The sequence below is a fragment of the Clytia hemisphaerica genome, unplaced genomic scaffold (genome assembly GCF_902728285.1).
Source record: "Clytia hemisphaerica strain Z4C2 unplaced genomic scaffold, Clytia hemisphaerica genome assembly, whole genome shotgun sequence".
NCBI lineage: Eukaryota > Metazoa > Cnidaria > Hydrozoa > Leptothecata > Clytiidae > Clytia > Clytia hemisphaerica.
Genome location: NW_027103595.1, coordinates 1,199,479 through 1,221,647, shown reverse-complemented (window position 1 = coordinate 1,221,647; position 22,169 = coordinate 1,199,479). Strand labels below are relative to the sequence as shown.

The 22,169-nt window shown below is 36.3% G+C and overlaps 1 protein-coding gene across 1 annotated transcript; it reads right to left on the bottom strand.

Moving 5' to 3' along the window:
- Nucleotides 1–3,236: 3,236 nt before the first annotated feature.
- Nucleotides 3,237–21,865, bottom strand: LOC136801641 (glutamyl aminopeptidase-like). The gene is made up of 21 exons (XM_067058284.1): nucleotides 21,212–21,865; nucleotides 20,361–20,486; nucleotides 18,585–18,924; nucleotides 17,624–17,900; nucleotides 17,229–17,349; nucleotides 16,758–16,912; nucleotides 15,886–15,999; nucleotides 15,194–15,328; nucleotides 14,435–14,500; nucleotides 14,033–14,098; nucleotides 13,724–13,908; nucleotides 13,066–13,175; nucleotides 12,343–12,470; nucleotides 11,786–11,841; nucleotides 10,656–10,809; nucleotides 9,433–9,506; nucleotides 9,212–9,316; nucleotides 7,395–7,562; nucleotides 5,925–6,068; nucleotides 5,032–5,107; nucleotides 3,237–4,279 (listed from the first exon to the last, which is right to left on the bottom strand). The coding sequence occupies exons 1-21, from the start codon at nucleotides 21,408–21,410 to the stop codon at nucleotides 4,124–4,126; spliced, it is 2,955 nt and encodes a 984-aa protein (XP_066914385.1). The 5' UTR covers nucleotides 21,411–21,865; the 3' UTR covers nucleotides 3,237–4,123.
- Between the last annotated feature and the right edge of the window lie 304 nt (nucleotides 21,866–22,169).

The window sequence follows — 22,169 nt, the reverse complement described above, 5'->3', positions numbered from 1 at the left end:
CGAAAGTGCCGAAAGCTGAATTTATTTGCTTTGGGTCGTGTCACGTGTGTGTCGAGTAGTTTTGTAATAATTTCTATATATTTCATCAGTTTTAATTTCACTGACTTTTTGGAAAGAATGGAGTAAGAGCTCATCAAAAAATAGTTCGTTTTTTTACGTTTTCCCATTATTTATTCCGAGAGTTCAGTTCTTTTCGGCTGTTTTGTTTTGATTTTCTGAAACTGCTTACCCAAATGTTAGCCAATTTTCATTTAAAGTCGTCCTAAAGCCTCATAACACCCCTCTCTCATTGCATTCTCAATAAATTTTCCGATCCAAAGAGGGGTATAGCCATTTTCAAACTCCTTTCCAATCTCGAGTTATCGCATTTCTTTTGTTTTGATGACGTCATCAATTGAAAATGGCTAAAAATCCAGCCAAATTTGAAAGTCATACTCAAGCCTTATAAACCCTCCCATCTCATTCCCCATAAGATTCCCGATCCAAAGAGGGGTTAGCCATTTCCAAACTCCTCTTCAAACTCGAGATATCGCATGTTTTCTGTTTTGATGACGTCATCAACTGAAAATGGCCAAAATTCAGCCAAATTTGAAAGTCCTACTCCAGCCTTATAAACCCTCTCATCTCATTCCCCATAAAATTCCCGATAGAATGAGGGGTCAACGACCTCCCAACTCCTCTTCAAACTCCAGATATCGCATTTTGAAGTTTTTCCCAAACCCGTGACGTCATTGGGTCCCTTTACCCCTAATGTTATCAACGGTCAATTCGAAAATTTTGGAATTTTTGCGGTCAACAGGTACCTTATGCCCCAAGGGTCCCAAAAAACCAAAAAACGTCAATTTTTTCCAAGGGAAAATGGGTTTTTAAATTTGCGAAAGATTGACACTGCAACGACTTCTTCTCAAAAAACGCTAATTTTCACGAAATTTTCAAAGTTGAAACATTCCAGAGGCTAAACATGGTGGAATAGCGGCTAGACGAAAAAAAAGGTGAATTTCCATTTTTAGCACCCGCATATCATTGAAATTTTGTAAATTTTGCTTACGCGCATGCGTTTGCCAAAAGAGTCGCACTCCGCTCGCTAACGCTCGCTCCGTGCGTAATTACATTTCTGACTCAAAGTTTAAATTCAAGTCTAACAATGGAAGCAGTTTTTTTTCTGTTAACCAAATACAAAATGACTGTATTCTTATCAAATTCTGTGAAACTCACCCTAAAGCTAAAGGGTATTCTTATGATTTAGCCAATTTTCACTTTGATATTCTTATAGAAGATATCCGAAAAAAAAAAAGAAGTGTGTAATAGTGAGAAAATCTTTCCCGAAGAATGTGTAGCAAGAAATTGACGTGTATTCATCCCTTTGAAGTATGCTTGAAATTAAAGCGCAGGAAACCTGTAGGATGACTTGAAAATTGTCACTCGACCCCAAATGGTGTCCGATTTAATTTTAAGGCTTGGGGACACGAGAAGTTTTTTTCGCGTTGGTGCAATGCAACATGCTCCATCCCACCAACCTGAAACGCTTTCTCGTGTCTCAACCCCATTTTTCGTTTAATAACATTTGTGCTTCTCTCACTTTTGTCCCTGGGACAATTGAGCAAAACTGATTCGAATCAATTTTGCTCCATTGTCCCAGGGACAAAATCAGCGTGTCTTTTGGGTATTTCCCTCACTTTTTGTCCCATGAAACAAAAAAAGAAACCATGAGACACGTAGTAGGGCGCCAAGTTGCCTTGTGTTGATGGGATGGAGCATGTTGCATTGCACCAACGCGATTATCGTATCCATTAGAATTGTATCCCCAGCTGGCACACAACGCTGCTTCAATGTTTATCAATGTTCACAACGTCTATATAACGTTAGATAAACGTTGAAATAAGGTTGTGTGCCAGCGGGGTCCTTATTCATGATATGCAACACTGCAACGACACGAAATTATGCAACTTTTCTGTTTTTGTTTGTTCCACCCAATACGTCACTTTTTCTATTGTTTAAGTGACGTATTGGGCGGAAAATTTAAAAAGTTCTCGGAAGACTCTCCAGTGGTGCATATCATGAATTGGTTCAACTGCTAGAACATCATAGCAATTCCTCAAAAACGATCAAAACATGAAATTTTTCCTGTACCGCACATATTTTTCTTGATTTAGTAGACGAATGATCTTCTTCTACAAAATTTTAAAAACAATTTAGCCCCCTCTTATTTACGTAACTACTTACCAGCAAGACTTGCGGCACCGGGCAATCTAAGAACAAGAAATCCTATTTATCAACTTAATATTCGAATTGAGCGTTTCCGAAATTCCTTTTATCCTTACTGCATATCACAGTGGAATATTCTGAGTGGTCGTATAAGAGATATGCCTTCAGTATATACCTTCAAAAAAGCATCAATCTTCGAGTTTCTTCGAGTAGGATTTAGTCACCTCAATGAACATAAATTTAGACACAATTTTCGTGACACCTTAGATCCCTTTTGTGCAAGTGTAGAACAAATTCCATCGAAAACTCTCGACACTTTCTTTTGCACTGCTCTATTTACTCTCAGTCAAGACATCTTTTGTTCAACAAACTTCTGAAACTAGACATATAAGCTCTAACTATTTTTGTCTAATAAAAAAAGTGATTTTAAATCCAATTAAAAATCTTGGCAAACGTCAAGTATTTTTTAAATGATCTTTTTTTCAATGGAAATAGCCCGGGGGGGGGGTGCTTAGGCAAATGGAGGGTAAGGTATGTGCCGCCCTAAAGGGTACTTTTTTGGATTTCCAAAGTCCCGCTATGGGTCGGAAAAATCAGAAAATTCAGCCAAAATTTTCCTTTGTTTTCTCCTTTTTAGTCCCGGTAAGGGTCCAAAGTTCGAAAGTTGAGCGGCACCCCCCCCCCCGGTCAGCTCCCAACCCTAGTACCCCCTGGGAAAAAGCAAATGTGTTTTTTTGTGGAAATAGAAAGGGTGATGAGTTATTATTCTACATGACAAGAATTTTATGGATTTATCATAAAGAGATCTACTGGCCAACCGCTTTTAGTCATTCAACCCCAGTGAAATGAGAATTTTCATGATAATCGCATCTTAAAGCATGCGATTTCGGTTGAAAGTTTTATCTGCTTTGAGAGCGAAATATTAATAAATTTATCTTAGAATCATTTTTCTTTTTTGGAGATCATTTTATTATTTTTGGCAAAGTTTTATAAAAAATATATACAGTTTTGTAAATTTTTTCTATTTTTTTTAGTGAGAAAATATATTTGTAAGTTTTAGTAGCTTAGTACCTTAAAGGTTTTATTTTACAGGTTTTGTTTTTAAATAAGAGTGATATTATTTGCTTATTCATCAATTTTAATTTACAAGCTTTCTCACATTGGATTGACACGGATGTGGAGCAAGATTGGTCAGAACATTGATTTCCAAGTCCGAAGGGCTAAATGATATGATATGATATAACAATAGGCAGACACTGTCTGATATGAAACGGGATCACTCATGTGAAAATAAAATATTTAACATAAGAGTTCCCGTTTCATATCAGGCACATGTTGCATACCAGGACGGTTTTTCTTTTCCTCTTCCTGACCAATCTTGCTCCACATCTGCGTCAATTCAATACGCAAATGCGTGTAAATTAAAATTGATGAGTAAGCAAACGATATCACTCTTATTTAAAAACAAAACCTTTGACGTCAAGTGTTAGCATACATGTAGAATTTGTACTTTACATTTTTACGAAGCAGCGAACGTTTGTTACCGATAAGCCTTGTCAAAGGTTTTTTAATTTGTTGTATACAGATGCATTGGTTTATTTCTGCTTATACTGCAATAATTTATCTGTGTGTTATGATTATCTATCACGTTAAACGATACGTATACGTATCCGTTTTTAACGTTTTGTGACGAGTTTTCAGTTTAAATACTCAAACCTGCCATAACATCTAATAGTTATGGGACGAGCTGGAGTTTTTACAAGAGACTTCACTAATTGGTTATTTGAAGTAATAGAGATGACGCGTTCTTTAGAAAAAGTAACAAAATTTTTTTATTACAGGTTAACGACCAACCAAATCAAACGAGAGCTTGTAAAAACTCCAGCTTGCCCCATAGTTATTGGCAGTTCATAGCTTTTCAAGCTGCAGCAGCAGGAACTTTAGTGGATAACCATTGGTCAATAGGTTCTTCATATTTGCTCAACCATTCGATTGTGGATTTGATTGTTTCTTCAGATTGTTGAATAATACGTTGCCCATTTTTCGGCTTCTTTTCGGCGATGAACTCTCGCATCTAGATTGAGAAGAAAGGATAATTTAGTTACCATTTTCGTGATTTCACGACACATGTTGGTATCTATTTTCTCTCGTGAAATTGATGCTAACCCAGCTAGCACACAACGTTGTTTAAACGTTTATCTAATGTTCACAACGTCCAAATAACGTTAGATGAACGTTAAAACAACGTTGTGTGCTAGCTGGGAAGGGTACTAATTATATGGTCCACAAAAATTCGGTTAAATTTCAAACTTTCACAAACTCAAGATATTATTCTGCTTTTGGGGACGAGGAAATTATACCAGGTGTGCCAGAAACAAGCTACCCTCTTTGGATTTGATGTTGTAGGCAACTGAAAAATGATTTTTCAAAAATTCCTTTAGAATCGATCAGAAGAAAGCCTAACTTATGATTTGGTGTATTACTTTTTGTTTTTAATTCATTGGTTCAAAAGTTATGTCCAAAAAACTAAAGCGTCAGTTTAAAAAATGTCAATCGTCTAAGCAAAATAAAAAGTAACACACCAAATTCAAAGTTAATCTCCTCTGAACAATTCCGAAAGAATTTTTGAAAAATCTTTTTTCTACTGCCTACAATATCAAATCAAAGATGGTAACTTATTTCTGGCACACCCGGTAATTGCCTTGAGGTAAATACACATTAAAATAAAGATAATATTCATCGTAGCTTTTTCGGTAGAACTTATGATGAAAAGGTGCAACTTTTCAAAAATTTATTCGCTGCTCGGTAGCGTTTTCTTAAACTGACCTTATCTAGTTCATAATTTGTCGTAAACCCTGAAGTTACAGAACCAACAATTCTTCCAAAAAATGTATCTTTAAACCTAAAACAAAATGAATAGATCTTTTCATAATTTAAGTCACAAGCAACGCTTACCTCGTTTTCAAAATACTCCTATGTTTATTGACTCCCAGACGATTTCATAAAAAGATTATTCTATCTATAAAAGTACTCTTAGGTAATAATAATAATAATAATAACTAATATTTTAAGTGGCTGGCCATGGAATAACGACTGAGCTTTTAGGCAGCTCAGCCATTTTCTCCCCCAGGGGCCACTGTAATAAGTAAGTATGAATTAAATTAAGTTAAACAAGAACAAGAACGAGAACTGGTAACAATAAATTTCTAATTGAAAATATGAAATGAATAAACGGCTCCCCCCTGCTTGTTAATTTTTCGAAAATTTTCCAACCTCCCAGACCTTATTAGGACCCCCCCCCCCGTTTATTAATTTTTAATTTTTTTTCAACTTTCAAAGAGAAGGTCTCTTATTCTGCTCTAAATAGCCTGATTGTAGCCTATATTTACCTTATTTTTGGATTTTCGTAGTTACAATTTCCAACCCGCCCCCGGCAATTAGGTCCCCCCTGTTTATTAAAATTTTGAAAATTTTCCAACCCCCCCCCCGTTTATTTGGAACCCAAGAGTAACACTTGAAGATTGCATTCAGCATAAAAATACTTTCACTGTCATTATTTAACCAACATCTTTTTATCGAAAAGAACTTTCTCGAAAATCCATTTTTGCCAGTTGAGTATTTAGAAACGAAATAGACCATCGTCTAGGACTATAATTTAAAGCAGTCTACGGCAAACTGGCTCAAACTGAATGAGGCATTGGAAGGATAGTACTACTTACATTTCATAAATTTTGTCCCAGTTTTGTTTCAAGAAGTTCCATGCCACTGGACGTCCTATTGGATTATGATTGGCTACGTAATCGAAAACATATGAAGCATCTTGCGGTCTGATCTGCCTACCCGATATTGCATAATCCAAGTATCTAAAAAATAAAATTAGTGAGGAGGCAACATAGTGTAAATTAGGCGGGGGTTTGTACTATTACGGTGTGACGGGATTGATCCATTTTTTAGTACGGGAGTACGGGATTTGAAGAAAAAGAGACAGGAAAACGGTATTTCGAACCCCTACAACCCCCCCCAATTAGTGTATGATTTTTAAAAAGCGTTATACTGTAGTGTTGTTTCTCAGCTAAGTGAAAACTACAGTTTAGAATTCTTCAGGCAAATTACTTTATTTATACACCCTCTTCTCACAGATCCGGTGGGATTTTGTCAGCCAGTAGGGGTGAAAATAACGGACCAAAAGTCGATTGGGATTGATATTTCTATGTTTTTTTATGACTGGGGATTTGAAATTCCATTGTTTTCTAGCCAGAAAATCCAGTGGGGATGGAAAAAATTGCACAATATTTTGCAGTGAGGATGTGCTTATTTGATTATTTTCAGCGGGACAAAAACTAGAGTATAATTTTCCACTTGGGACGATATTTTGGCCAACTTTTCCAGTGAGAAGGGTTCCCAGCGGTTCTGTGAGAATTTTACGCCACAAAGTTTCTTCACAAAATGAAAAGCAAACATCATTAACATCAAAATAACTATAAGATGAAGACAAACCTGTGTATGCACGACCCATTTGGTGTTGAAAGTATGTCAGGAGAACTCAACCACACTATACTAGCTTTTCTCACCTTTCCAAAGCCCAAGGTTGAATGTTCTTATACAAAACCGTATATCATCTTACATGAACATTTAAAGAGTTATTCCTTACCTTTCCAAAGCCCAAGGTTGAATGTTCTTATAAAAAACCGTATATCATCTCACATGAACATTTAAAGAGTTTTTCCTCACCTTTCCAAAGCCCAAGGATGAATGTTCTTATACAAAACCGTATATCATCTCACATGAACATTTAAAGAGTTTTTCCTCGCCTTTCCAAAGCCCAAGGATGAATATTCTTATACAAAACCGTATATCATCTCACATGAACATTTAAAGAGTTATTCCCATTGAGTTTAAAGCCCGAAGTGCTAGAGTTCAATCTCTAACCTTTCTCAGGCAAGAAAAAGTGAAGCCTTAAAAAATGTGCCGCATTTTTGACGTCAGATTGAATCTAGCCATTCCTTTGTTTACAATTGATATTTCTTTTGAAATTTAGCGGTAAATTTTAGTTTCAATCTGTCATTTGTGTAAAAACCAGGCGCGCCGCTCAAGGCCGCGCAACTTTGGTAGGATTTGTTGGCTTCAAATCCTACCAAAGAGATTGACTTCTAGCCCTTCGGGCTTATACTTCATTGGTTATTCCTCACCTTTCCAAAGCCCAAGGTTCTTGAATAGCGGACAATCCGTAAAGAAGTTTCGTTTTCTCTGATGCAATCTTGTTGTTCAAAAATTTCTCGAACATTTCATCCCAAGCTTCGATTCCAGAATTCTTGATACCGTAATAATAAACAAGATTACGGAAATCACCCGGAACTCTGAAAAGGAAAGGAAGAAAATTCAGAAAGTTATTTTCAATGAATCCCGGACCATTCCCCGACCGGGCAATATCCCGACCGGGAAATTCCCCGAGTAGACGATTCCCTGACAGGACAATTCCCCGAGCAAATAATTCCCCGAACGGACAACTCCCCGACCGGACAATTCTCTGACAACTGACAACAATAAAATTGAATTCAGCAATTAAAAAAGCCATTAAAAAATTCTCTGTTCACCAAGGGCCATTGATTTTCTTTCTCGACCGCTCTATAAAAAGCACAACCTTTGTGCTTTCATTCAGATTTATGTTATTTTCTTCAGTAAAGTTAACATATGAAGAGGGGTCACCAAAATCAAAAAGTTTCTAAAAAGGGCACCAAATTCTACTTGGTCACCCAGGAAAGTTTTTTCCACCACGCCACTGACTGTAACATCCTTGGAATTCTAGAAAATCTTCTTAAACACTATATATCTTCCCCAGTTGGCACACAACGTTGTTTCAACGTTTATCTAACGTTTACAACGTCCATATAACGTTAGGTGAACGTTAAAACAACGTTGTGTGCCAACCTCAACTATGGAGACAGTTTTGTGTACCACTGTTATTAGTAGGCTTCCTTACCCACCTGGGCACAGAACGTTCTTTCAACGTTTTTCTAATATTCACAACGTCCATATTACGTAAGATGATACGTTAAAACAACATTGTGTGCCAACTTGGTAATACGCTTAACCCTTTGAGTGCCAGGGTCCTTTTTTCTAAGTTTTTTTTTTAAAATTGCTAGTTCAAACTTTAAGGGCTTATATCTTCTGATCTAGAATGAATTAGAAGCTCGTATATAGCTCGTTGGATAGCTTAGAGTCTCCTCTTTCTTTTGGGCGCCTTCGGCGCCGCCCTATTTAGGAAGGGCGTGGTGGGCGGCGGCCAAGGGGGGGGGGGTAGGTTAGGGAATTAAAGCAGTCAGGCCCGCTGCGAGGACCTGACTGAACTGATGGAAAGGTGCTCAGTGGTAAAACTTCAAATCGACTCACTAGAAGACAGAATAAAGTAAAACAGGGCCAAATTTGGAGGTTCTTGGATCACTCGTTGACCAAAAATAGTCAAAAAACGGTCAGAATCTCAAAAAAGTGAATTTTTGTCAATTTTTTGCATTTTTTTGACTTTTTCGCTTAAAATCTCGCTGGAAAGACTCACTTTTGAAATTTTTTTTGCTTGACCATAAAGGACAATCTAATTCCTACGAGTTCGACCAAAAATAACGATTTCTAAATCAAACTGGGCATTACAGGAGGGCTTCGCCCTCCTATATAGCCCATGTCGTATATATACGACATCGGCACTTAAAGGGTTAAAGAAGTATATTGTAATTTTGCAATTGGCCAGGCCCGGCGGAACAACTGTAGAAGTGGGGAGGCTGAAGGCTGAAAATGAGATAAAATTCGCTAAGAATTTGATAAAAAAATCTCATTAGCTCAAAAGTGGGGAGGCTGAAGTCTCCCCAGACTCCTCACTTCCGCACTCGGGCCTGTTGGCGCTTACTTGTTTTATGTGTTGGATTTTACAGTTTCTTTCATTTTTTTAGATAGCCTTTAAGATAGGTTTTCACGTGAGTAGATTTCAAAAAATCGTTAAAAAACGTTTACATACGGTGTATCTTTTTCCATCCAATCTTTGAAAAGTTTTGTAGAGTTACCAAGACAACCAATATGGCCATTGTTACAAGCCAGATTGACGATCTCAACTTGAAGATACCTAGAAAATCAGTTATTTGCAGAAAATAGAATAACCAGAGAAATAAAGTCTGAACGAACGACCATATAAAAAAGAACGAATGAACGAACAAACGAAAACAGAAAACCATAGCTTACCTTTCTAAGAAGTTATCATTGTCTTCAAATCCGTATTTTTCATAAAGTGCTGACACTTTTCTCAAAATGTATTTCTGAAGGAAAAAATAATACCATATGTTTGACCCAAAGACAAACCATTTTGCTTTTCACGGTTTTCTCACCCTTAGAGAGAGTTATAGTGAAAGTTACAATAATTTCTGGGACACTTATAAAAAGTTAATTCTCCTTAAATGGATTAACCCTTAGAAGCCGCTCTCTTTTTTGAAAAAGGCCAAAAATTTCATCATTTTTTTCTGGAAATTATTTCTTTCAAAGGCAATTTCTCGACCAGGACAAACGATTCAGGTATCAACTTTGGTATCGTTGGAAAGCTCTTTCTCTCAGCTACAAAAAATAGCAGATTTTTTTTTCTCTGAATCTCAAGTGGTCAGGAGTTATGACCAAAAGACTGTGTATCGGTAAAATGGCCTTTTCAAAACGTATATATACGTATTCTGGCTTCTAAGGGTTAATTTTCGCAAGGATTAAATTTTGCAAAGTTTCCAAGTTTTTCCGAAAATTCGCGAAATTTAATGCTCACGAAAATTTCAAAAACCCTAGATTTTTGCTAAAACCTTTAGGAAAATGAAAAAAAAAAATAGTTAAAAAAGAGGCGATTCGCGAAAATAGATCCCGCGAAAATTAAATAATTTTGAAGAAAATTTTCTCGCCAAAGTATGTGCTCGTGAACTGAAAATTTATAATAAACGTATAATTCATTTCATATTCTAATGGGAATTATTTTAGCGAAAACTCATCCTGAAATGTATTACATTTCACGTGGATTAATTTTCGCGAGTTTTGGACTTTTTCACGAAATATAGTTTCTTCGGAAAACTTAAAATCCGAATTTTGACCAAGGCTCCTAGGAGATAGATCTTATCGGAGTTTTTGATTTTTTTTTAAAAAAGCGATGCATTGTGAGATTGTTTCGGGGATACTACAATAGAAATCTCTTGGGAATTCCTAGAGGGAATTCTATTGTAATACCCCCGAAACAATCCCACAATGCATAGCTGAACCCCCCCCCCCGCTTATTAAGTTTTGAGATTTTTTCCAACCCCCCGCTTATTCCAACTCCCCCGGCTATTAGGTACCCGAGAGTACCTAACGTTCACAACGTTCATATAACGTTAGGATGAACGTTGAAACAACGTTGTGTGTCAGCTGGGTAACGAGTAAGTATGTAAAATTAAACCCACCGTAATTTTCTTTTGAGCAGGTCGTGTAGAGGTCAACGTACCCGGGATGAAATTGATACCATCACTAGCCGCTTTCCATGGTAAATAGTCTGTGTCCGCATCAATGTAATCAAACACGTCAAGAGCAATTGTGTATTCTTTCAAACGACCGGCGCTGAAAGAAATTTTTGAAAATTACCACGGGAAGGGAAGAATTAACTTTGGAGACTTGCAGGTAAATTGTTTTGAGATGAGAGGTTATTTTAAACGACGATGATGAATTTTTCAAATTAAAAAAAACTGGAAATTGGAATGGAACTAAAATTTGAAGAAATTATCAGCTATATCATACACGTCTTTTATAAGCATAGGGTAAATTTTCGTAAATTATTTTTTGAGTCTCAAATATCCTTAAGTTATGCTTATGCAAAGACATTACTTTATTAATTTATAGTATATGACAGGTCACGAAAAAAGAGTACAATAAATTTATTTTTTTTGAATTTTGTAAACTGAGGCTCAGCCCATAGATTTGTAAAGCCCAAAAGGCTAGATGTCGTGCTTTAAACCATCGCAGGCAGAAAAAAGTGAATATCAGAAAAAAATATTGTTGCTATTGCTTTCGAAAACCTGTCAAGCGCTGACATTGCAAGGATTTGCCTGACTGTGAAGGTTTAAAAAAGGTTTGGACTGTTGGGCTGTTGGGCTGTTGGGCTGTTGACCTCTACCCACCCGTAGGTCTCTTGAAAAATAAGAAATAATCAATGAAATAGAATGACAGTTAGTGGAAGTACCTCGATTTTAAGCATGGTCAAAGTTCACGTGATTTCAGTTATCAGATTGGAATCAAATATTCTCGTTGAAGTAAAACACCTCTGTGTCACAGACCCGCTGGTACCCAAGCCCCACTGAAAAATTTCGCAAAAATTTCGAATACTTGCCACTATATTTCCCACTGTGAAAATGACTTTGATTTCATCCCCACTCGAAATTCAATGTTTAAAAATTGCACTCCAAAACCATCCCACTGGATTTTTTAACCTTGGAACAATAGAGTTCCTATCCCCATTGGGATTTCAATAGGAGTTTTTATCCCCACTGAGGAAAAAAGTTCGACCGGGGCTGTGAGACAAGGGTGTAGTAAAACTTACTTTGCAAGAGCAAATACATCACTGATCAACCCAGCTCGATCCTTTACATCAAGTATCTATAAAAGCGAATTGAAAATCACTATTCAGTGAGTGTCATAAGTAGATTGCCAACATTGAAATGCCGACAGGTTTTCTCAAATAAAACACAAACTTTAAAACGATGAACAGAAAATCTAGAGAAAAATAGTGGCCTTTCGCATTCCAGTATATGACGAGAAAATAACCGGTGTTCCGATTATTCCGTTTTTTGCAAATTGAGAATCTAAAATTTTCGCGTGGATTAAGTTCTTGAACGAGCCTCTTTTTTTCCTAATAATTTTTCTCATTCCAAGAGATTTTCGGATTTTAAATCCTTGGCGAGGAATAAATTTGGCGAAAATCAATCCACGTGAAATTTAATCCCCTTAAGGCACTAGATACCTGTACTGGCGGATTTAGAGAGAGAAAGTAAGTCGGAAACATACGAAGGAGTGCAACGCTCGTTTAAATACAATGAAATTACAATTACAAATCTCTCCATCTGATAAGTTCGACAGGGTCTAAAACCGCCTAGATACCTTATGATTATATTTGAGAATTTTGATCATATTGGCCCATCCAGCATCATCATAATTGACTCGATAAAATCCGTATTGTCCGGCATTTCCTTTGATCAAATAATCTGTTGATCCTGTGTCCACATTGACTGGGAAAATGAGTGAAATAATTGATAAGATATCAGTTCTAACTGAAAACTAATGAACGTTTAAAGATTTGATCAAATAATCTGTTGATCCTGTGTCCACAGTGGCTTCAAATATAATGAAAATAAAGAAAATGAATAAAAACGGAGAATTTTAATACTTTGATTGCCCCTTATAAAGTGAAATAAATTTCGCAGGGATTTTCTTTTTCTCGAGAATCATTTCATAATTAGATGGAACGGATTATCAATTTTATCTAATAGCCTGCTGATTCAGCTGTGATCTACTCAGCAAAGTTGGGGCGATAGATTTGTAAAGCCCAAAGGGCTAGATATCGTGCTTTTGCTAAAAAGTGTGCCGAGGTTAGGTAGGAAATCCTACCTAAGTCACGTGACATTACAATAGAATTTCAGCGTTTGACCAATCAGAAGCTTCGCGGGTTTTCGAAAACAATAGCAACAATATTAAGTCCGACATCTAGCCCTTCGGGCTTTTAAATCTATGGTTGGGGCACTATTTTGCTTCACCTGTTATGGCTTAGGAAAGATAGGGTAGCCCTATTTAGTGTATTATAATATGAGATCTGTTATAACTTACTATTTTCATACTTCATCCAGGCAAGTGTACTGTTCCTTATGAGCTCAACACTTTTTGCGGTGTCATCGAGTTTTAACGTTGTGTATTTAAAAGGAATATTCCATTTGTAGCTGAAATTTGAAGAAAACACCCCCTCTAGTTGGAGAAAAAGATGAGTTTAAATGACCATTACTGACTTGATTAAAAATGGGGCTAACTCAGAAAACATATTAGCAGTCTACATTGAAACTAAAAAAAAGATCTGGTGGACTTGCTGTACACGTTTTTTTATAAGAACAAACTATAAAAGAACATAAGGCTTCGATGGCTAAAATGTTAAGAACAAGTTAGAAACATCTGAAGGCTTTGTGGACTTCCAATTTCTTAGGAAAATTGGCAAAAACACTCAAAAAATGGTGAAATTAAGAACATGTTAAGAACATTTTTAGGCTTGAAACTCAAAAAGTTAAGAAAATCCGAAGGCTTCAAAAATTTTGGATGTTCTTATAAAAATAACGTGTATTACTTTTTGATGTAGCATTAATACATCCTGAGAAAATGCCCAAAGAGCAAAGTATCCGCATACTGAAATATTTCTATAACTCGAACAAATTTGCTACTTGAGAGTATCCGAGGTGTGGAAACTCTACATGTAAACTGTATATTAAAATAAACTAACCCATATGAAGAGTTAAATTTCTCTTTACTGTAATCAGGATTTTGATCTCTCAAAAATCGAACTTGATCCACTTTGAATTCTCCATTGTTTAATGATTTGATTCTCAATTCTGGGAAGTTCATTTGGAAAATCCACGAATTCATGACGTCAGTTACATTGTAATTATCTCCGGCGAGTTTGGATGCCTGGAAAGAAAATAAGAAAAGTAAAGAAAAGAAAGTTCGCCCACAGTGAAGTGAAAGACAAGTGCTATTTAACCTCGCACACAGTCTGATGTGTCTAACTAATAAAAGGGCCCCTGCTCTTTACCTCTGATAAAGCCTTCCACAAGTCACTTGATTTTGCATTTTTGTACGAAAATCTCCGAAGGTATATCTGAAATAAAGAAAGAGTGACAAGATGATTTCTTCCATGTAGTAACAAGACCTTTACTAGTACTTTCAGTACACGTTTTTTTATAAGAACATCGAACATCCGAAGGATTTTTGTCAAGGAATTTATTTAGGATCGTGATCAAGTCTTTCTTCCTAAAATCAATACCGAGTTTATGTATATGTGTTTTTCAGCGACGGAGACGGTAAGGTTCTAATTTGACTAGATCATGACCAACTGAGGACGACGGTAAATCAGCACTTTTACCGTCCTCGGTTTTGCGGGTCAGAAGTGCTGGTTGATCACGATCCTAAATAAATTCCTTGACAAAAATCTTACGTTCAACCCTTTCTTGAAGACTTCTTCGCCGAGAAAATTGTCCAACATTCGCAAAATTGATCCTCCCTATAAAAAGAAAACAACTAGAATTAAATGATCCAGCCAGAAAATTCGTCAGTATACCCTTAAATTATGCGAAACTCCCTCCCCTTACTGAAATAGTTGGATTCAGCTCTCTGAAGCTACAATTATTTTGAAGTTTGGGGGCCTTGGGACTAAAAGAGTATTTCAATATTTGTTATGCAGTTCAACCTCGTTCCCAGCTTATTATCAATCTTTGGATGTGTTGAATGGTGAAAAAGAATGCGGCTATTATACTTTGATTTTTCCCGACACCTTTCTCAAGGGAATGATCACTGTGGATTCTAGATAATATTTAGCAATGTTACAAAGCCTAGGATACACGGGGATCGAAGCTGGGGTATACTGCCAATAACAACTGTACTGATTGTTTGGATTTTAGAGCCCTTGTTTCAACGCTCATATAACGTTATATGAACGTTTTGAGCATTAGATCGGATTTAGACGGTACACTTTTTTCCCTGCCTATTCAAATTTGGAATTACAGTTGGCAGAAAGTTGGCTGTCTATAAATTCAATGCCTCGCCCTCTTCTGACTTCTGAAGTCATTCAACAGCAATAATTTCTTTCAATCTTTTTCAAGCAAAGATTTTAGATGCCAACTTTTGCCCCACTTTTTGCCTACGCTAATAATTATAATAGGCAGGGCAGAAGTCGGCCATCTAAACTAGGACATACCTTTGCATATGATATGGCATCAAAAATTTGATCAATATCTTCAGGTCTTTCGACTTCAATGTAGATTGGATGTGACGAAATAAGAGAATCAAGGCTCATCGCGTTTGCTACATCTCGTGTTAGTTGGAAGTCGAGCTAAAATATATCAAAAGAAGAACCGTTGTACAGTAGAGTCTCCATAACTCGAACTTGCACGGGGGACAAAAATTTGTTCGAGTTAAGGAAATTTGAATCATGAAGTAAGGAAAACTTGTTCGAGATATTAAGGAGACATTCGAGAGTTAATAAGATTATACCGTACAAGTGGCTTTAAGTTTAAATTTGAAAAGGAAAAGCTGTTGGCCAGCTAGAGAGGTAAGCATATTTCATTCCTTGCATTTCACCGTATTCCAAGACAACTAAAGCGTCGTTTTATGACATTTTCTTGTTAACGTTGATTTTCGATACAGTTGCCGCTCTCTAATTCGACGTTCTACTATTCGATAGGCTCCCTTATTCGATGAAATCTAAAGTCACTGTCAACAAGAAACTCTCATAAACGACGCGCCCTTATTCGATAAGCTCCCTTATTTGATGAAAATCCAATTCCCCTTGAAAATCGAATTAGAGAGCGTCAACTGTATTATCAAATTATAAGAAGGGTATCGAAAAGTAGAATGTCGAATAAGAGAGTATCAGCTGTATAAGCTTACCGCTTTCCAATCCGGATGGACTTTATCCATTCCGATAAATTGAATGTAAGAAGCGAATCCTTCATTCAACCATAAATCACTCCACCAATCCATTGTCACAATGTTACCAAACCACTGTATGAAGAAGGGTGAAAATATTATCTAACGCCAAGTCATCAATTTTATATTAGATAAATGGTAAAATTGTTGAGATTTCCTCTTCTGTAGTATTGTACCGTAGGTGCACCAAAAATAATTTCATAGGTTTGAAAATATATTGTGAGTTCACGGAACCTTTTTTTGATTCTTTTTTATAGTATAAAAGAAAGCCTTACTTAAATTTTACTGTATAAACCACGGATATAAGAACCAACGAATTACAAATTTGGTCATTTTTATTCAAACTATTTTTAATAAGATCAGTAGGAAAATGAAACGGCCACACCAAAATAAGGCAAAACCGTGAAATGCAATTTTTTTCGATCTTTTTTCAACCACGAAAAGTAGTTCCCGTGAAAATTAGTTCCCTTAAAGTATCCAAAATTGTCAACATTTATAAAAAACAAAGTCGGTACAGGATTTCAAAAGCTTCTGTCGTATACTTGATAATCACAGATATCATACTCCTTTACACACTAGATAGGCTAACTTCTCACCGCAGATTGTCCGTTGAAGTGTGTCCAGTCTTGAAATCGACTTGTCCGCCATGTTGTTTTCTAATTCACCTTAGATTTTCGAACGTACGAATTTCAAAACATTCGAATCGCGCTGTTGACAACAAGAATTGAAAACAAGATGGCGGACTAGAGTCAGCTCAAAACCTGGACACGCTTCCGATATACAGGTAGCCCGATCCAGTCAAGTAGTTAGAGATCAGTGCTGATAAGCCTTACCTGATGAGCTAACTCATGAGCGACAATTCTGCTGACCAGAAATTTATCTGACGAAGCGGAATTATGTTCGTCATACAACAATGCGATCGCTCGGTATGTGATGAGTCCCCAATGCTCCATTGCTCGGTAAGATAAAGATGGTATGGCAATCATATCTGAAAAAAAATCACGATTTTTATAACAGTGGTCAGAGCATAGTTTTTCGTCTGTGACGGAAAATGGATTTTACATTACAAATGAGCACATACTCTTGAAATTGTAGTAAATTATGCTGAGCTTGGTAAAGTAAAGATGGTTTGGCAAACCTATCTGGAAAGAAAGAGCAAGGGCGAATAGCCGATTTTTTTCCGTATACCGCCATAACGCCATACCGCCATTATTTCCCGCCTTTATACTATCACTGTAACGGAAGACAACACCCCCTTGAAAATCAAATGATCGTACTAATTTTACTAAAAGTTTATTAATCACCTGCTTTCGGTAAAGGATATGAGACATTATAGTAAGATTCCAAATGTGGCAAAACTTTGCTGCCGACGTCCATGGCATAATCGATTTGATCAATTTGCGATGATGGGGCGTAATACGTCATCTGAAAGAGCAATGTAAATAGAAATAAAAATTCCAAAAAAAAAACGGAAAGGAAGACATTTTGGTGGAATTTTAATTTGGCGGATAACAGAAAAAAGAAATGCAAACCCAGATCCACCAAAATGTTCTTCCCACTACTTCCATTCTTTTTTCGAAATTACAAATCACAAACACGATCAAGTATGTGGACACGATGGGGGGCTCTAAGATGTTCTGATTTTAACCATTTTGTGAGTATTTTTTGTGCAATTTTTGAAGGAATTTGATGTACATACATTAGTAGGAACCGTAGTATTTGCAACAACCATTTTACTTTCGAAATCACAAATTACAAACACGATCAAGTAAGTGGACACGATGGGAGTTGTTTTAAAATAATTGGTCACTTCGTCTCCATCAGCTTTAGTTCTGATGACCGGCATGTTACTCAATGCAAGATAACTTTTATCTCGTTTCATTGAGATATCGAAAGTCGCTTTCATTGCTGGTTCGTCAAAACATGGGAATGCTGAACGGGCGTCCACGGGCGCGAATTGAGTGGCAGCAACTTTCCTGTAAAAAAATAAATTTGTCAGTGAAGACTATAAGTTGAAGGTTAAGTGTTGCTACAATAGTGCTCTATCAATTGAAGGAGTATGATAAAATTTCAGAAAAAAAAACACATGAAATTTGCTTCTGGTTCATCAAACATGGGAATGCTGAACGGGCGTCCACGGGCGCGAATTGGGTGGCGGCTACTTTTCTATGACGGGAAAATAGAACATATCTTTAAAGGAAGTAAGTAGCTTATACTAGACGTCAATGTTTATTCCCCTTTGCAAATTTATCGAATGTATTTACCCTAGGAAAATAATTTGATATTTTGATGTCACTTTAAATATCTTAATACTTGGAGGGTTTTACTTTTGCAGGAATCTAAAAATATTCTTTTTTATGATGTAAGAGTAAACACATGGTAGGAGGTACGATAAATGGTGTCCTTTGATTTGGCACTGATAGCGGATATTGACACGAACAAAGGTTGTAATTTTAAAATTTAGCAAAAAGATTTTTTAATTGTAAAAATTAAAACACCAAGAACTTGGGAGAACAAGAAACAATTCGAAATCTGGCGTTTGTGTGAAAGCCACGCGGGTCAGGCTTTTCAGATGGGGACAAGTGGCTTTGTTTTTTATCTAAAAGTTTCGGGTCTAGCCCCTTCGAGGCTTTAAAAGTCAATGGTCAATGTGGACCTACCTGGTTTCCCTTTTCTCATTTTCATAAGTTGACGAGTAGAAACCAGCCAAATCTTTTCGCAAATTATAATCGAATTTGAATTCCAAAGAATAAGTTCCAATTTCAAAATAATCTTGTGCTTCAATAACAAAATACAGATTTGGTTTATATAAGAAGCCCCCGTTGCTTCCATGCTTTTGCTCCAAAGGGTATGTTAGTTGAGAATCAAAACGTTTAACGATAACATCAATGTTATTGAATTTCATTGCATGGACCATGATATATTTTGTCCGTTTAGAAACTTCAGTTTTGATTTTTGTTGTACCATCAACAATATCTTTTTCCATATTGATCTCCAAATCTAAAGACAGAGAAAACAATACACGTTTTTATTTATAAGAACATCCAAAGTTTTTGAAGCCTAAAATGTTCTTAAAATGTTCTTAATTTCACCATTTTGTGACCATTTTTATATATTTTCCTAAGACTGTTTTAAAGTCCGCGTAGCCTTATGTTCTTATAAAGTTTGCAGTGCCGTAGCAGCTGGGGGGGGGGCAAGGGGGCTATGCCCCCCCCCCCGATAATTTTTTCAAAAATGGTTATTTTGCAAAATGCAAAATTTTTCTTGTTTTTTCTTGAAAGCATTTTGTTTTGAGTGCATTTTCAAACAATCTAGAGCTTAAATTTTCAAAATTTCCCCCCTCGGGCCAAACCATGGTTGGCCCTCGCGGTCTCACTAAACTTAAGCCCCCCCAATAAGAAAATGCTTCCTACGGCACTGGTTTGTTCTTATATATAAAAAAAAAAACGTACGAATATTAATGGTCATTAATGTCTTCGTTGAAACTACTTTAAGAAAGTTTCAGTCGAATTCCATGGAAAACTCTGAAACGCTTATACAAGCATTTTTATAAGAATATACTTTATGAGAATAATTATGATGAAATTGGCTTAAAAAATAAGAAAATGTAAGAATTCCATCATCATAGAATTTGGCGACTGAACCTAAGAATGCCATTTTTAGAGCATTTCCACTAAATTGCCAAATTTTGCTTGAACCAAAGAGAATTCTCTTTGCTTGAACTATGTTTTTAATGCTAGATTTTGGCTTGGTTTGGATACATTTTAATGGTTTTTAACCCTAACCCAAGTCAAAGGCAAATTGAATCAAAGTTTTTCAAAGAGTTACTATCGTCATGCCAATGACAAAGACCCGAACGGGCTTGGTACGAAACTTCTGAATGGCAATTGAAGCCACTTATTTCCCATCCAACACACTTGACCCGTGTAGTTTTTGCACAAAATTTCTAAATGCAGGGCAAATCTTAAGGCTTCACTTTTTTTTTTCTTGAGAAAGGTTGAAGTTTCAACTCAAACTGGGTGGTTACACCAGAATATCAAATTTGGATTCGTTTGAGTTTTTATTTTGTCAGAAAGGATTACACTTATTGATTTTAACTCATTTAAAATGAAGGGTCTCCTGCGAATTAAAGGTTTTGTTTTTAAATAAGAGTGATATCCTTTTATTCTACATTCCACAAGTAACTTAGTCCCCCCCCAACTTAGAGCACTTGAAAATTATGGTGGTATTTAAAATTTTGCAGGGAATTCCCCTTTATATTAAATATTAGACTTTCATTGTGTAAAAACGTTGAAAAATTGGATTCAACGATTAGAAATTTCCAACTAAAATGTCTGAAAAATATATAGCTCAGAAAAATACATCTTTGGAAAGCTTCAAAGAATTTTCTAAAATTTTGAAAATATTAAAAATGAGAGAAATTTTGCAATACGCACCTATTTCATAATGTATGGGTCTAATGTATTCTGGTAAACGAATATTATGATAAACTTCTGTTCCTGGTGTTTTTGGGACAGTCGTTGGAGCCATGGTAGTTTTATTTGAACCGCCTTTCTTCAATCCTGAAAAGACAAAGAATGAATTGGTTTATTTTATTTACGATTGGAATATACCTAAATAGACCGATTCCATGTGACGTCATTTTCACCCACGATCAGCCATTTATACCTAAGGACTGGTAGAAAGAATATGTACAGGGTGATCTAGTAACAGCTTGATAGCTCAAAGTATTCTAATATTTCCCGTTTAGATCTGCGCATAGCTTTTTGTTTGTTTTTGTTGCGTTGCTTGAGGGTTGCCTGAAGATAGTGTCTAACTGGATTTTGCCGAATCGGTCTATATTTCAAAAAAAATATTAGACTTAGACAAGATAAATCTTTGAAGTGTGTTTGTAATACTTTTAAACCTTTTATTTTGTGAAAGTACAACGAAATTCCGTCATCTAAACCTTCCAAATGTTGAAAATTTTCCCGACCTTGAGAACTTTAGGGTGTCGGATGAAAATTTATATTTTGGGCTTACGACACGTGCCATCTAGTTTTACTTCCAAAGCAGTCTCATCCCCGTGTATTCCAGGCTTTAATTACGTTACTGATGGACACCAGAGAAAATCAGGCGCTATCAGAAAACATCAAGAAACTGATTATAGGCAGGGAACAAAGTAAACTGCCTGTATATCTCCTCTGATTACTTTTGATATATCAAAAACTATTTTAGGGGATGCGTGCAGCCTAGGAACAAAGCTGCCTCAAAAGCAAACAAACACAAAATCGAAACAAAAACTTACTTTTCAGAAGCTCTTCATTTTTCAATTCAAGATCATCAATCTTGTTGTTACTGCTAATATACAAACCGATGAACAAAAACACCAACAGCAAAGCAACCGCCAGAATAGTTAAGAAAAAGACATTCTTCCGGTCCGGTTTTACATTTCCAGGTTTCAATTCGACATCTTCCGTTAGCATATGGACTGTCGTTTTGGTCATCTTGAAGACATACAAAACACGTTTTTCCAACGTTCATAAAACGGTTGGTTGTTGTTATGACGTTTGTGTCTACCGGGTCGCTCTAGGAGTCAAGCGTTTTTTCAACGTTCAGCTAGCGATATACGAAGCACGGACAACGTTGTTCTAGTGTTCATACAACGTTATTATCCGGACGTTTTTATGACGTTGTGTTCCAGCTGCGTTCTTCCAGGGATCGGCTAACGTTTTTCCAACGTTCAAATAGCAATATATAGAGGTATGGACGATAGATGGACTTTGTATGGACGTTTTCTAAACGGGACTTTTGAAAAACTTTGAATTACAGTGCTATCTTTTCAACGTGTTTCACCACTGTATACACGAACTTCAAAAAACCGAAATTTATCTAGTCTACATTCAATGTCGATCCAACATCATTTTTGATCCGTAATTTGTGTTAAATCTAATCTAGAAACTGAAACAAGTCTTGAAAGAAAAAAACAACTCCTTCTCACAGACCCACTCACTTGGACCCCTTCCCACTGGAAAAATTGGCTAAAATATCACCCCCGATGAAAAATTATACTCCAACTTTTGTCCCCAATGAAAAAAATATAATAAAACAATCCTCACTGCAAGCTTTTATGCTATTTTTCCCATCCCTACTGAATTTTCTGCCTTGAAAACAATGAAATTTCAATCTCCAGCCATAAAAAATATGGAAGTATCAATCCCCATCGAGTTTTTACCCTCACTGGTTGAAAGAATCCTACCGGGTCT

Bases quoted from the DNA above. Each gene is read 5' to 3' on its own strand.
- LOC136801641 (XM_067058284.1), bottom strand. From the start codon at position 21,410: ATGACCAAAACGACAGTCCATATGCTAACGGAAGATGTCGAATTGAAA. The intron at 16,913-17,228 runs GTGATTAATAAA...ATTTTTTTTCAG, and splicing joins ATATCCTTTACCGAAAGCAG to ATATGATTGCCATACCATCT. The intron at 12,471-13,065 runs GTAAGTTATAAC...TCATTTTCCCAG, and splicing joins CTGGATGAAGTATGAAAATA to TCAATGTGGACACAGGATCA.